The sequence below is a fragment of the Emydura macquarii genome, unplaced genomic scaffold (assembly GCF_026122565.2).
Source record: "Emydura macquarii macquarii isolate MOO-44397 ecotype Brisbane River unplaced genomic scaffold, CSIRO-AGI_Emac_v2 contig_3128, whole genome shotgun sequence".
In the NCBI taxonomy this organism is placed as follows: Eukaryota; Metazoa; Chordata; order Testudines; family Chelidae; genus Emydura; species Emydura macquarii.
Genome location: NW_027133265.1, coordinates 2,010,948 through 2,024,657, shown reverse-complemented (window position 1 = coordinate 2,024,657; position 13,710 = coordinate 2,010,948). Strand labels below are relative to the sequence as shown.

Genomic DNA, 13,710 nt, shown 5'->3' with positions numbered 1-13,710 from the left:
TCTAGCACAAACCTCTGTATGGTTCTTCAAGAAGTCTGAAAGAGTGGTTCAGAAACACAGTGGAAATCTGAAAATAAAACCTTTTATTAACAATCTCAAATGGCAACAGAAAAATGTTTGACACAAACCTGAATGCCATCAGCTAGAATAGCAAAACAAAAAATAAAACCCAACTCAGACTTCTATATTTTCCAAGTTTTGATTCCTCCTTCTTTACAATAACATTTATCTGGTAATTCATGTTCTGTGGTGCAAAGCCAATATATTAAACTGATGGGCTCCCACCCAGGAAAATTGTTTTTTAATAGACTTCCTCCTTCCACCCTGCACAATTGCTCTTCTCCAGGATTTGCTCTGCCACAGAGTCAGACAAATGCATTGCCTGTTAGTCCCATCAGTCTGAACTACAGTAATAGCAGTCCCAGTGCTGTTAACATTATAAATATATTATCTAGCCTATTATGTAATTTAAATTAAAGTTATGTAAACTTCAATTCTTTAAATTGAAGCAGAGATTTTGAAGCAGAGTTCTGATGGGTACAGTTTCATAACATGTATGGACAGTATATCACAATTCTGATCCCAAATCTGCAACCCTTATTTATATGAGTAGCCAGTGTGGGATTAGTCCTGTGAGTAACAACTACACACCAGGACTAAGGATTGCAGAACTGAACACGGTGTTAGTTGAGAAATAAAATAAAAAAAGAAACAAATAAAAAAAATATATTAAGTTAAATTTAATAAAAATAGAAATATAGCAAACTAGCTGTTACCAAAGTCTGTCATACGATTTCAAAAGTGGAGACAGAAAAAATGCATAAAAGTGAGATTTTTAGTGTATTATATGCTGCCAGAAAGAAGTCAAAACACATTGCTTTGCTTTTGATGAAAGTAGAGACTCTCAGAAACTCCCTCTCCTCTCCTACATATGCTAGTTTTTATTTTAAACAGGCAAAAACATGACTCAGTCAAATTTTCAGGCGAACTTCAAAATTGTACCCAAAGATGTGCAAAATCTCAGTCTCTGTGAAAATGGGCCTGTGTGTATGTAAATTAGATAACTAGATATAATTGTCCACAGTACACATAAAATGAATTATTTGCAAGGGCAAATAATTGCATAAGCAAAATTTGCAGGTAGGAAATTAAACAGTAGCATAGAGGCATCTGGGTGAAAAGTTTGCCTCTAGCAGACGATCTGAGATGAGTGTGGGATTTCAGGTTGAAAACCCCACTCCATTCTTTGTGAGGGCAACACACATACTTACTTCCAGGGAGTGGAGCACTAAGTTTTTCACAACAATTACATTTTTGTTTTTTAAGCTTGTAGTAAGCTATATACAGACTTGAGGAGATAAATAAAGACATGTCTTTGAACTCCATTGAAGTACACAGTACCCAAAGAGCTTGGTTCCAATCTCATTTGATTTCATGTAAATCAGGAGTAACTCCATTCAATACAATAGTCACAATGGAGTAAAAATAGCTCAAGACCAGATCCAGACCCAAAGAGCTTTTTCAATAGCCAGAGTGGATAAATGGTCAATACAATACTGAAAATTAGAGACAATGCCTCTTAAATAGAGTCCACTGGCATGGATATGTTTCATCTTATCAAATTGGATGAATGATTAATCTTGTCCAGTATTCTGCCTCCAACAGTGGCCTATATTACATGCCTCCATAAAAGGTGAAATATATCCACAATTCACTGGGCAATTTGGGAAAGCAAGAGGGAGGACAGAGAGCTTCCTTCTTGATCCCTGAAATGAAGAGTTTACACTTGGTAGCATGATTCCTCTTATCTTGTTTAATTACAAATGGTCATAAATTTATCCAAAATCTTTGTTAATAAAGCTACAGTTCTTGACTATGACCTCCTGCAATAGAGCATTCCCCAGGTTGACTACAAGTTATTCTTTCCTCTCAGCTCCCTAGTGTGCCTTCTTCATATTGCCTTATAGATAGAAAATACTTTGGGCAGAGAACTGATTGGCTTATTTTGTGCCTTGTGCAGCACAACACTCATTGCCACTCTTGAAAAGAAAGAAAGAAAATAATCATCATGTATAAAGAAGTCTTTCCTTTCATATGTTTTAAATATGTCTACTATTAATTCTGAGCAACCCCTTGTTTTCATATTATGGAATAATGTAAAAAGGAGAGACTGATCAGATTTTATTATATCTCAGTCTTAAAAAGTGAGTTTTTACTTGTTCTCCTAGGACTAAACAATTCTAGTTTTTGCATTCTCCTCACAGGTGAAAGCCCTGTAATATGTATAAACGTACTCAGACCATTTTACCTTTAACTGGTTTGTTCAAATAAAAAACCCTTTTGTATTTGAGATGTTATTTACCTACTTAGTGTACAAAATTAAAAACCAAACTTAACAGTCTGGTACATAGAAAAGTAGGAACATGAAAAAATGTTCCCAGGGATCTATACAATTAGCAACATTTTTCTCATCATATTAATCTTTATGTTTGCTAGAATCAGCTGATTTATTTAAAGATGACTTTGTGAATGAGTCTAGTGCTTAAGAAAGAGAGGGAATAATGGCACTGACTTGAATAGTAGTGTTAGGAGTAGTGAAAACTGCTGGTATATAACTTTTGCATCATACTCCAATCCTGATTTACCATAAATCTCCTTGTTGTTCCAGTCTTTCTTGAGCAAAGACCATTAATCACAGTGTATTGTGTAGAGATCTTGTGGTATGCACAAATGAAGATTAAGAATAGACCACATTAATTTATTTTGAATCAGTATGATAATCCCTGACCCCGAATAGCTCTGTTTTTTGTACCTTAACTGTTCCACTAATGTAGTGTTTCTCAAACTGGGGGTCCTGATCCAAAAGAGGGTCACAAACCTATTATAGGGGTGTTGTGGTATTGCCACCCTTACTTCTGCGCTGCCTCCAGAGCTCAGTGGCCAGAGAGTGCTGCAGCTGCTGGTGGCATGGTATGGGGTGGGGGGAGAAGGGAAGGTCATCACCTTTGGGGGAGGAGGGGGGGAAAGAGTCTTCACAGCTTGAAATATTTTCAAAGGCAGTCCCAGCAAAAAAAGTTTGAGAACTCCTACTCTAATGTATCTTTTGTATTAACAATAACTTTCGATAAGTTCCTGTTAATCTTGTTCTTAGTGGGTGAGCAATCTACCTGAGAGAACTGGAAATAAGCTCTGCCCCTTAAAAGGTGTCATGAATACTTCAGTCAAGTTATGAGAGCAAAAGTGAAGAAAGAAAACAGTTGTTGATTATGGGCTGCAGCTGATCAAATTAATTTAAACATTAATCATATACAATTAGACGCCTCACACAGCGTGTGTAATCTTTAAACACAAAATATTACTTTTCTTCACAACTATTTTATTGTTCTTGCTATTGCCTGTGCCATACCTCTTCTTTGGATAGAGAACCTTACTTCATTCGCAGGAGTTGTTACTCCAGTCCCTATATTATCTATAAACTAATTTTTAAGATTCCATTAAAGTAATTTACAATATCAGCAGTAAGAGATGCTAAGCCCTCCCTCTCAAATAATATAAGTGATATAGGGTCAGCATGGCAGTTCATCTTTTTAAAAAATTGCTACAGTCTGTCACACACACATTTGAAGTTGGCAGGAGAGCTAAAAAAATCAAGAGGCAATAAAAAAAAACCTTACATTAATAAATGTCTCAATTTTTCAGGCATACTCACGATTTTTGAGTTTTTGGGGTTGGTATTACTCCTACAGTACCTATGTGTGCATTTTGTCATATTTGATTTTCCCAGATCCAAACCCTCTCAAAGCATGGAAAAACTTAGATCGGAACTTTGCAGCTTAGACCGATTTCTAATTAATGCACACAAAGTATACAAACTCAAAACTCAACACCTTGTTTATCTACTGACATGAATAACATTAACTTTTTCTATGTGATGAGAAAATTGCTCATCTAGGTCCCAGAAAGCCCTGGACAGTTGGGCACGGACTACCCAGGTTGAACCAAGGCCAAAAGCAGGTTTTCTTTTTCAGGCCAGGAAGGTTTAAGTTATGTGAAAACAGATGCCGCTAAGGCTCATTCACTTATTGGGTCCAGCTAACAGATACAAAAGGAAGAAAAGGAAAGGCATACATTTTATTTAGGGGTAATTTTTGTTTATTCTCTGTCAAGAGGAAACTTTGGTTTTGTTGTAGGACCTATTTTCATTGGCAAAAGAGAAGAGAGTGAGTGCTAGCGCTAGCATGCATGTGTGAACTCATTCTGTAATAGTGCTTTGCTGATCTAGAGAAACAGAAGATTATAGGGAGCAGAGTCCATTAATTCTGCTGAGGATAGAGTTGCAGAATTTATCAGCTCTGCAATTCCGACCATACAGTTTAATCAAATACAGAATTGCTGCCTCAGTGTTTCTTATTCTACAAGTTTCTCCTGATAAGGAGAGCAGCACCATCACAGGCTTAAAAAATAGGTAAATGTGAAATTTGGGAGGAGAACCCTGTGATCTTTGTAGCAGAAGTTCCTTTTTCTTGTATGCTGCTCTGCTGATCAAGAGCTAGAAAAATGTCAATACTGATAAACTAGACTCTGCAGTTTTGTTCCTTTTGGGAATTCTAAAGACTGTTTGTGCAGTAGCAATTGGCCTACTGTTAATTTTTCTTGCACTTGTGAGGTAGATAAGTTATTTCCTGTAACATCTCTATAGCTGGTTTTCTCACTAATTTTATATTGACAAAGAACATACCGGGCTGATTTAAATCTTTCTGATACTTTGGGTATGACATTTGTTTGATGTTCCCCAAAAGCAACATTTGGTGCAACATGTACATCTTCAGAAAAACCACTATCTCAAACTGAGATGGGGATGAAACTCCCTACATGTAAAACTTTTAAAACTATTTCTATCAAAAGGAGATTGTCTGAATCATCTGTTTACTTAAGCCTGGTGAAATTTTAGCCCCTGATCTTAAGCCCTACTTCCAAGTTCCTTCACTTCATTTAACCATTTCTGTAGGCCAGCACTTAAACAGTAGGCTTAAATCACTGATCTTTCCACTCTTACACAGAAATCAGACCACATCCCAAAATATTTTAAAAATTCATACCCCATGCAATATCAAACTACCTATTTAATATCAAAAGAATGCCACTGGCATGCACACTTCCTCTAACCTCCCTATTATCAAAGTATTTCTTTATACCATTTTCTGTATATGACATGGGATTTTTTCCTGTTTTCCCTTTTAAATTGTTCACATAGTTTATGAGAGTGCCAAATTTTGTGTCTATAATAACAGTGGCTACAGGGATAGTCCTGTTTTCCCAGTACGATGCTGTGGCTAAAAGGGCTAATGCAATACTTGGATGTATAAACAAGGGAAACTTACGTAGGAATAAGGAGGTTATTTTACCTCTATTTGACACTGGTGTGAATGCTGCTGGAATACTATGTCCAGGTCTGGTGTCCACAATTCAAAAAGGATGTTGATAAATTGGAGAGGGTTCAGGGAAGAGCCACAAGAATGATTAAGGATTGGAAAATATGTCTGATAAAGACTCCAGGGCCCAGATCCACAAAGGCCCTTAAGAATTGCAATGCTGAGCATTGCACTGCCTAACTTCTAGGTGCTTTGAAAATTACTGGACCAATGGAATCCACAAAGCCTGATTGATAGTGCCTCACTCTTATGTTCAAGAGCTAGACAGTTTTCTGGCCCTAATAGGATCCCTGATGGGGTCATCTATGCCACCCAGAGTGCCCTTTTTCCCCCAGAGATTTGTCTTTTCTCTCTAAGTACTTAAATAGTTGGGTGATACAATAGGATTACCATGAGCAACATCAGTAAGGGTGTAGACCCTCTCTAAAGTCAAGAATTCCTCTCTAAGCATCATTTTAATGGATCTCTCACTTTTTAGGGATTCTACCATGATGCTTTAGCACAGCAGGCTCTTCATTCTGTTGGCCCCTACAGCAAGGAACTAATCTTCCTGAACACCCATCTCAGTCCACCCCACCTTATTTTCAAGAAACTCCTGAAATTGCTTTTCTTTTCCAAAAGCGTGTTTTATTCTGACCACGATCAGCCCTTGTGTGTAGAATTTCCTCTACTCCTGTTGTAAAACTAACCCCCTTTTTTTTCCCCCATGGTTTCAGTTTTGGGTAAAGTTTTATAGGGCATGGTGTTTTTTCTGTTTTTATTATCCTTACTATGAATAACTGTCTGAAAGGCTTAGCCTGAGGGAGAGGGTAACTTATTACCAGCGTGAAAGTGCAATAGTCAAATAAATACCAGTCACCAGTATTTGGTTCCTGTTTTATCAAAAAAGATAGAAATGACATACATGTTCCAGCTGACTCTCAGCTTTCCTACTGTACCAAATATAACTTTTCACTGTTTTTTATTTTATTTCTAAAATGTGTGCATAAAAACTGAGTGGAGGGGGGAAGACAGGCTATGAGAATGATACCCTGAGGTGGTGAAGTGTGTTTTAATATAACACCCATTGTTCAATAAATCATAAGTTTTGAGGCCAAATTCAGCACTGAAGAAAGCAGGTGCAATTCTGTTGACTTCCCAAGAAGTACATCCAATTTAATGACTAATGAATTTGGTCCCAAATTTATGCATGGCCTATTAGGATGAAGAGAATCCGATCTCTTTGTTGTCAGTGGCTTATTTACTTCAGTGGGACCAGGATCTGGTCTTTTCCATGACACGAAAAACTACAGGTAGCAGTATGCCATGGTTGTTTGGAGTTTATACAATGAGAATCCATTGGACCACCACGTTCATAGGTGGTAAGAGAGTTAAGTATATATATTAGAACCAAACCGCAGGATACAAACAACCCAGGTTTGGGGAAATCTTGGATCCACACTTACGGCTTGTGCCCATCTACACAGAAATGAAAATATCTATGTCACAGATGCAAACCATACAGCAGCTCTCTTAGTAGAGGCATGTGCATTTCCAGACTGTAAAATCAGGCCTTTTTCATTACACCAGCCATGAGCATGCCATGGCAGAATATTATTGTATTAATCACTTTGATATTTATACTATGGTATCTGGTTATCTCATTTCTGCAGCAGAGCTAAATTTTGCTCTGTTGTGCTAATGTTGAAACCTTAACACAAACAAACACATGCTATAGCATTTTTAAACTAAGTCTTACATTTCAGCAGTGAAAAAAGGAGGAGGACCAGAGAAAATAAAGACAAAGGAAAACAGCAAAACAAATAAAACATCACTGGCTAATAGAGGTTAGGCATCTTTTCACACTCATTGCATTGTCTTCTAAGAAGAAAAGGTCTTATGTATTGACATAAACACATGCATAAAAATTAAAGCATTTTTACAGTTTGTGTACACAATTTATAAAGTTAACACAATACACATGGACCAAGGCAAAATAGAATAAAAATGATACACTTTATAAAGTGACTAAAAGTTACTATAGATATTTTTTTTAAATAGAAAAAAAAAAGTCCTTCATGTTTCCAAGAAATTATACAATGGTGACGTTAGTTACTTCTTAGTTACCTTATCATAAAATCACAAGATACAATTATTATGACCTCTCACCCACTGAATAAAACATTGTTGCTAGTCAACACTGTTCATCAGTTCTATCTTACTTATTTCCATTTTTAGCTATTGTAAGCAACCATCCAGGTCTCTGAATGCATTCTTAAAAAATTAAATTCACAATTCATAAAATGCAACCAACAATTACATGTAATATAATAGACTATATACAATTCTAGTGGTTACCTGTCAGTCAACAATTACGTAACATTTTCAAATTCTACTTTAAGAGGGGAGGGCTTGTATATCTAGAAGTCTAATAAATCTGGGATCTGGCAAAAAAGGAGGAGATCAATTTCCATTGTCAGTGAACCTTTATGAAGAATGCCTTGCCAGCCTCTGTTTAAATGGAGTGGACTCCAGCTTGAGTGCCTCTGCTGATCACAATTGTGTCAATATCCCATGGAGAGAGAGATTTGGTAATCAGGTGCCAAGCTTGACTAGCATTACTGTAGTCTAAAACACTAATATTATAGTATTATTCTTTCTGGGAGGCAATTGAGCATGCGAAGTCTCATTTCCTGCTGAAATAAAATACATAAATGAATAAAATAAGTTTGCCATTAGGCTAAACTTCAGTGGAAATTAAGGAAAACAAACTTTCCTCCACAACAGCCTTGTTTTTCTTATTTCTGTAGCATTCACGGGGGACTGGACTCCTTTGTGATACTGCCTGTAGGAGGCATGGCCATTAACAGAAGCCAGAATAAGACTCCAATGGTTGCCCCACCACTTTCTCTCTGACTGACTTATGTGGCGGGGAGGGATATGAAGGGGCAAAAAAGCAGCAATAGGGGATGCTGAAACACTTAAAGGGCATGGATGAAGCTGCCAGACATCCAACACCATTAGGACCCTGCTGCTAAGGAAGTAGCCTACAGCTTCCTCTAAGCTCCTAAACTGTTCACTAACCCAACTCTGCCTACCCCAACTTCCCATGCGTAGGTCTCCAATACAACTCATTATAGGAGCAGCACACAGGAGGAAGCAGTTCCCTGCCCACTACTGGAGTGCACATTAGGGTCCTCTTCCGTCCCATGAAGTCATCCTTATGTCTGCTGCATGGGAAAGCATTCTGGGAGATGAGAATAAAGAGAGAGCCCTTCCGAAAAGACGCAGCAGGAAACATCACGGAAGAAAGGTGATAAGAAGAAAAAAGGGGCAGCCACACCAAAGCGGGGGAGAAAGCTAGTTAAATTCTTGTGCATGAAAAGGAAGGAGTGACTGATGCGGAGAAGATAGCTTGGTCTAAGCAGAATGTTTGAGGTGGGGAGGAGAAAGAGGGTACCTTTTAGTTATGCATGGGGACCTACAATGATTTTGCAATTGGGGACCCACACACACAATAAGTCCCTGTCCCCTTAAAACTGAAAACATACTATGTACTAACCACAAGAGGTAGCAGTTTGTTCCCACTCACTGAACACTATTTCACTCTGCAGCCACATTACAGAAAATGTTGCACACTTTACTACAAAAGAAAGCTAAGTGTTATTTCTACAATTGTTTAATAATTTACAGCATTTCTGTTCTGAAAAAAAAAATGGGCAAGAAGCACGTGTCCACAGAATATATTTATTGCTGATATCCTGGCTATGGTCAGTTTTTTTATTCTGAAATAAAAATATTCTTGTTCATTAGACTCACAAAAAGATGTTACGTAAGGACTCTAGACTTTAATCTATTAAAATAAGATACACATTTATTGCACAAAATAAGTAGTTTAGAGTACGTTTACAATCAAAGCTCTGTTTTCAAAGCACCAATAATTATAATCACCAAAAGGCATAGGAACATTAAGACTTGGAAAGAATGCCTGAGTAAAGGCATCATCGGAACTTAGTCAGCTACTGTGTAGGCTGTCAGTAATTATTGTATAAAACACATTCACAACAGCAACAAGACAATCATATTGCTAGGACAAAAAGTAAAGAGAATTTTTAAGGTTACTGAAAGCTACTGATACAGAGGAAGAGGACTGGAAACTTCATAAATTTAGAGTAGTCTACTCTAAAAAGGCACAATAGTTACATACAAGGAGAAAGATCATGTAAACCAAGAAATATAGGGTGTAAATCAGCAGAGCTTTTTCAACTTTACAATGGAGCTGATGATCTGGCCCATAATGCATGAGTATTATACTATAGCAATAGTTTTAGCAAAGGTTGAGAAATGGTTTCCATTATAAGCTCCTATTTTCAGACACGCTATGTTCTGAAATTATTTGGTTTTGGGCTTAACCTCCCCATACTTGTGCTTTGTTTGTTTTGAATCATATACTGTAGCTTTAACATGCACTTGCTGTCCTATTATTAAGAAATGTTTCACTTTTACATAGTATTTTACAAACTGAAAATATTGTACAGGCATTAATGTACACTATATTTTCAGACTTGCCAACTTTCACTCCTTGGAAGGGACACTCCTTCATTCTAAAATTAAATTTCCAGGACAGTTTTTCAAGACTCTATCCATTAATCTAAAACTATAACTAATCTATCCAGGTTTTATCTCATCTGTTTTAACACGTAGAGTGTTCAGATACCATAGTAACTAAAGTGAACAAAGCAAGTTCTGAGGGTATTGCTGAGGGTGTTTCAGTGAGACATTTAAAATTGCATACATAAAACCCCTTTTATCTACATTATCCCAGTTTGTGAAACTGTATTGGCCTTGTCAGAAACATCCTAACCAACAAACTCTCTTAATATTGCTTGCTTATGAAATGATCAGGAAAATCTATCAGGCCAGGCAGAAAATTTACTTGTCTGCCCTTTTCCACTGACTTGTGATATATATAATTTTTATTTTACTTATTTGTTTACTTCCTTGTCCCCACAACCAATATGGGGGGGGAGGGGGGAAAGACGGGACACACGAGTTACGGTAACTGCTACTTGTTGCAGATTTTATCTGTCATTGCAAGTACCTGGGTGCATTCTACATGGTATGAATTGGGACCAATTACCCCTTATCCCTCCTAGATATGGCAACAGTCATCAACCTTGATGTCCCAGGTGCCCAAGGCCAGAAAGAGAGAAACCTCTAGGTAAGAGAAGCACAGACTCGGAGTTTGCTCGGTAGTATTTCTTCCTTATTAGAGCGGCTCCACCACACCCGCCAGGGGGTGCAAACTGTCCGCTTCCCCCACCTCATGCCCTTCCCCTCACCTCCCCACCTCGCTGCTGCACCCTGGCAGACTGCAGCAGCATGTGGGAAAGGAAGAATCACCCCACCCAGCAGCGCTGCCCTTACCTGGGGTCGAGGCTTAAGCCGAGCAGCGCTGCTGCTGCTGCTGATAAACCCTGAACTCCTGATCTAGTCGGAGCGAGATTGCCTTGAGCCTCACCCTGCCGGGGGAAGGTCACCATTAGAGAAGGGCCGCCCCCTTCTCTTCCTCCTCCCACTGCCCGCCGGAGAGCAAGAACCCGGCAGCCCAGCCCTCTGGTGGGGCTCACTCCCTTACTTTCATTTTACGAGGCGGCTGCGCTGAGAAAAAGGAAGCTGCAAATTTCTCTCTGTGTCCTGCGCGTTATGCAGAGCCTCCTCTGCCAAGTGTTCTGCTCTGCCCTTAGATTTACTCGTGAAACACCTGCTTCTTGGACTTGTGCAGAGAAGTCTTACTGCAGAGTGACAGGAGGGGTGGTTCTGGACAGAGTTTAATGGCTCTGACGCCCAGCGTATTCCCCAAACATTGATCATTTCCCTCCCCTCTTCCTGTCATCCATAAAACCAGTCTCTCCAATTGCTGTAGTGTTTAGAAGTGTCCTTGTTTATAGATCTCCTCCAGTGCTGGCGCGTGAAGGATGTCAGAAAGGGAATTTGAAATGAGAAATTGGCCCAAATCACAAAGTTCGGGATTGGAATCAAACCCAAATGTGAACTCCCCCAACAACTGAGGGTGTTTCAGTTCGGTGTAGTGTCTCAGGGCATTATAAACAGGGGCCCAAGTCACAAAATTCAGAACTGGATCCAAACTGGCTCCCCCGTTCACTAGTGTCTGGATCCGGTAGACAGTTTGGGTTGGGGATCCCCTCTGTTTAAAATGTACGCAACAGCTGTTTTGCCTGTGTGGGTGCACGTCCTTACTCTAGTAGGGAGGTAGCTCACAAGTTCCTCTGGGCGCAGCCAGCACCAACCAGAAACACCTGTAAGGCTTGCGTTGCTCTGAAGGAGGAAGCTTAAAAAGGGTAAGCCGCCCCACTTCAGAGGAAAGAGTGGTCATTAAAGAGAAGATGGCTGATTACAGAAACAGGTCAGGTGGAAAACAGTCTCACACTTTGCTGTCTCTGAGATTGCGTGGCTCAGGTACAAAGTGAAGGTAACAGGAGAAGTTGGAGGTAGAACTTAACCTTGATTAAAAACACTACACATGCAGATAAACCAAACTCCAAAGGGTTGATGAAGAGATTGACCACCTTTTGTCTTTTACTCTGAGTCTCCTTCTCTCAAGGGAAGGAGTGGGAAAAATACCTTTTAGTTTCTTTTATTTTGTTTGGAGATCCCCTTGGATGTCATAAATGGGAATGAATCTCTAAGAGATCAAATTGTGGTGGGGGACTCAGAGGGCCACTCACTCACTGCATGTCCCCAATAGTGTTTTTTAAAGATCCTGTTATAGATTTAGGGGAGTAAGGAGAGGAAGTGGGGTGTTATACCAGCCAGGACCTGTATGAAAATGATAAATCTGTTACTGGTCTGTTCTAAAAGTCTATTTATACACTCTAAAGCCACTTCTGCAGTTGCTGTTGAATTTTACCTCTTCTCATTTACTGCTTGCAAATGATGTTTCCATAGTGACTCACCACCCTCGGTTCACACAGATCAACCACGGGAAGAAGGCGCTCCTAAAAGACTGTTCAAGAAAAAGTACCTTTTATCTTTTCTTAAAAAAAGATGATACAAAGGAGAGAAGAGTTTTTAAAATCTTGTAGAAAATAATGGGGGTGGGGAAGAGCAGAAAGAAACAACAGGTGGAATTGTTTAACCAAATGATGGCAAAAAAGGCAGGAAGATTGACCCTGCAATTGTGACTCAAAACTGCTGCCAATTCAGTAAGATTTATACTCCCATGGAATGACTTCAACATAAAGCTTGAAGTTAATGGAGTAAGAAAGGGAAAGAAGAGCATGAGTGTGAGAATAAATAAGATCATTCTGAGTCAGACCAATGGTCCATCTAGCCCAACATCTTGTCTTTTTACAGTGGCCAATGCAGATGCTTCAGAGGGAATTAACAGAACAGGGCAATTAGGGGATGGATCTTTTAATATTGTCCAATCTCAGCTTCTGGCAGTCATAGGTCCATCAATGGCTTTAGCTAAAATGATCAGGGATGCAATCCCATGCTCAAGGTGTCTCTGAACCTATCTTCCATAAACTCATCTGACTCTGAACCTGGTTATACTTCTATCTTTCACAGTGTTTCATGTCAATGAATGCCACAGGTTACCTGTGCATTGTGTGAAGTACTTCATTATATATGTTTTAAACCTGCTGCCTGTTAATCAGGGATCACCCAATGAAATTCTTGTTTAGGTGAAAGGGGTAAATAACACTTCCCATTCATCTTCTCCACACCATTCATGGTTTTATAGGTCAGTGGTTTTCAACTTTTTTTTTTTTTTTTGCTTGTGGACCCCTAAAAAATTTCAAATGAAAGTCTGGACCCCTTTGGAAATCTTAGCCATAGTCTCTGGACCCCTAGAGGTTGAAAACAGACCACAGATTGAAAACCACTGTTCTGTAGTAATGACAGTCTTTCATGGATCCCTTAGACATAGTCTGTGGACCACACATTGAGAACCACTGTTATAGACTATCATAGCTCTCCTTAGTCATATCTTTTTAATCTCTCCTTTTATGGAATTTGTTCCATACCCCTAACTTTTTTTGGCATTCTCTGTACATTTTCCAATTCTAATTTTTTTTTTTTTTAGATGGGGTGACCAGAATTGGACACAGTATTCAAGGTGAGAACATGGCATGAATTTATATAGTGGCATTATAATTTCTTATTTTCTATCCCCTTCCTAATGGTTCCTCAAATTGTTAGCTTTTTTGACTGCAGCTCCACATTGAACAAATGTTTTCAGAGAATTATCTACAGTGACTCCAAGATCTTTCTT

The 13,710-nt window shown here is 38.8% G+C and overlaps 1 protein-coding gene across 3 annotated transcripts in view; it reads right to left on the bottom strand.

Moving 5' to 3' along the window:
- The window catches only part of TEC (tec protein tyrosine kinase), an 87,285-nt gene extending 75,694 nt beyond the window's left edge, over positions 1 to 11,591 (bottom strand). For 2 of the 3 annotated variants that reach the window (XM_067531110.1, XM_067531108.1), the window contains exon 1: positions 11,050 to 11,591. In XM_067531110.1, the coding sequence (XP_067387211.1) occupies positions 11,050 to 11,055 (6 nt within the window). In that variant the 5' untranslated portion in view covers positions 11,056 to 11,591. Of the gene's footprint in view, positions 1 to 10,838 lie in introns of all 3 variants that reach the window. The other variant, XM_067531109.1, reaches the window with a different exon arrangement.
- Between the last annotated feature and the right edge of the window lie 2,119 nt (positions 11,592 to 13,710).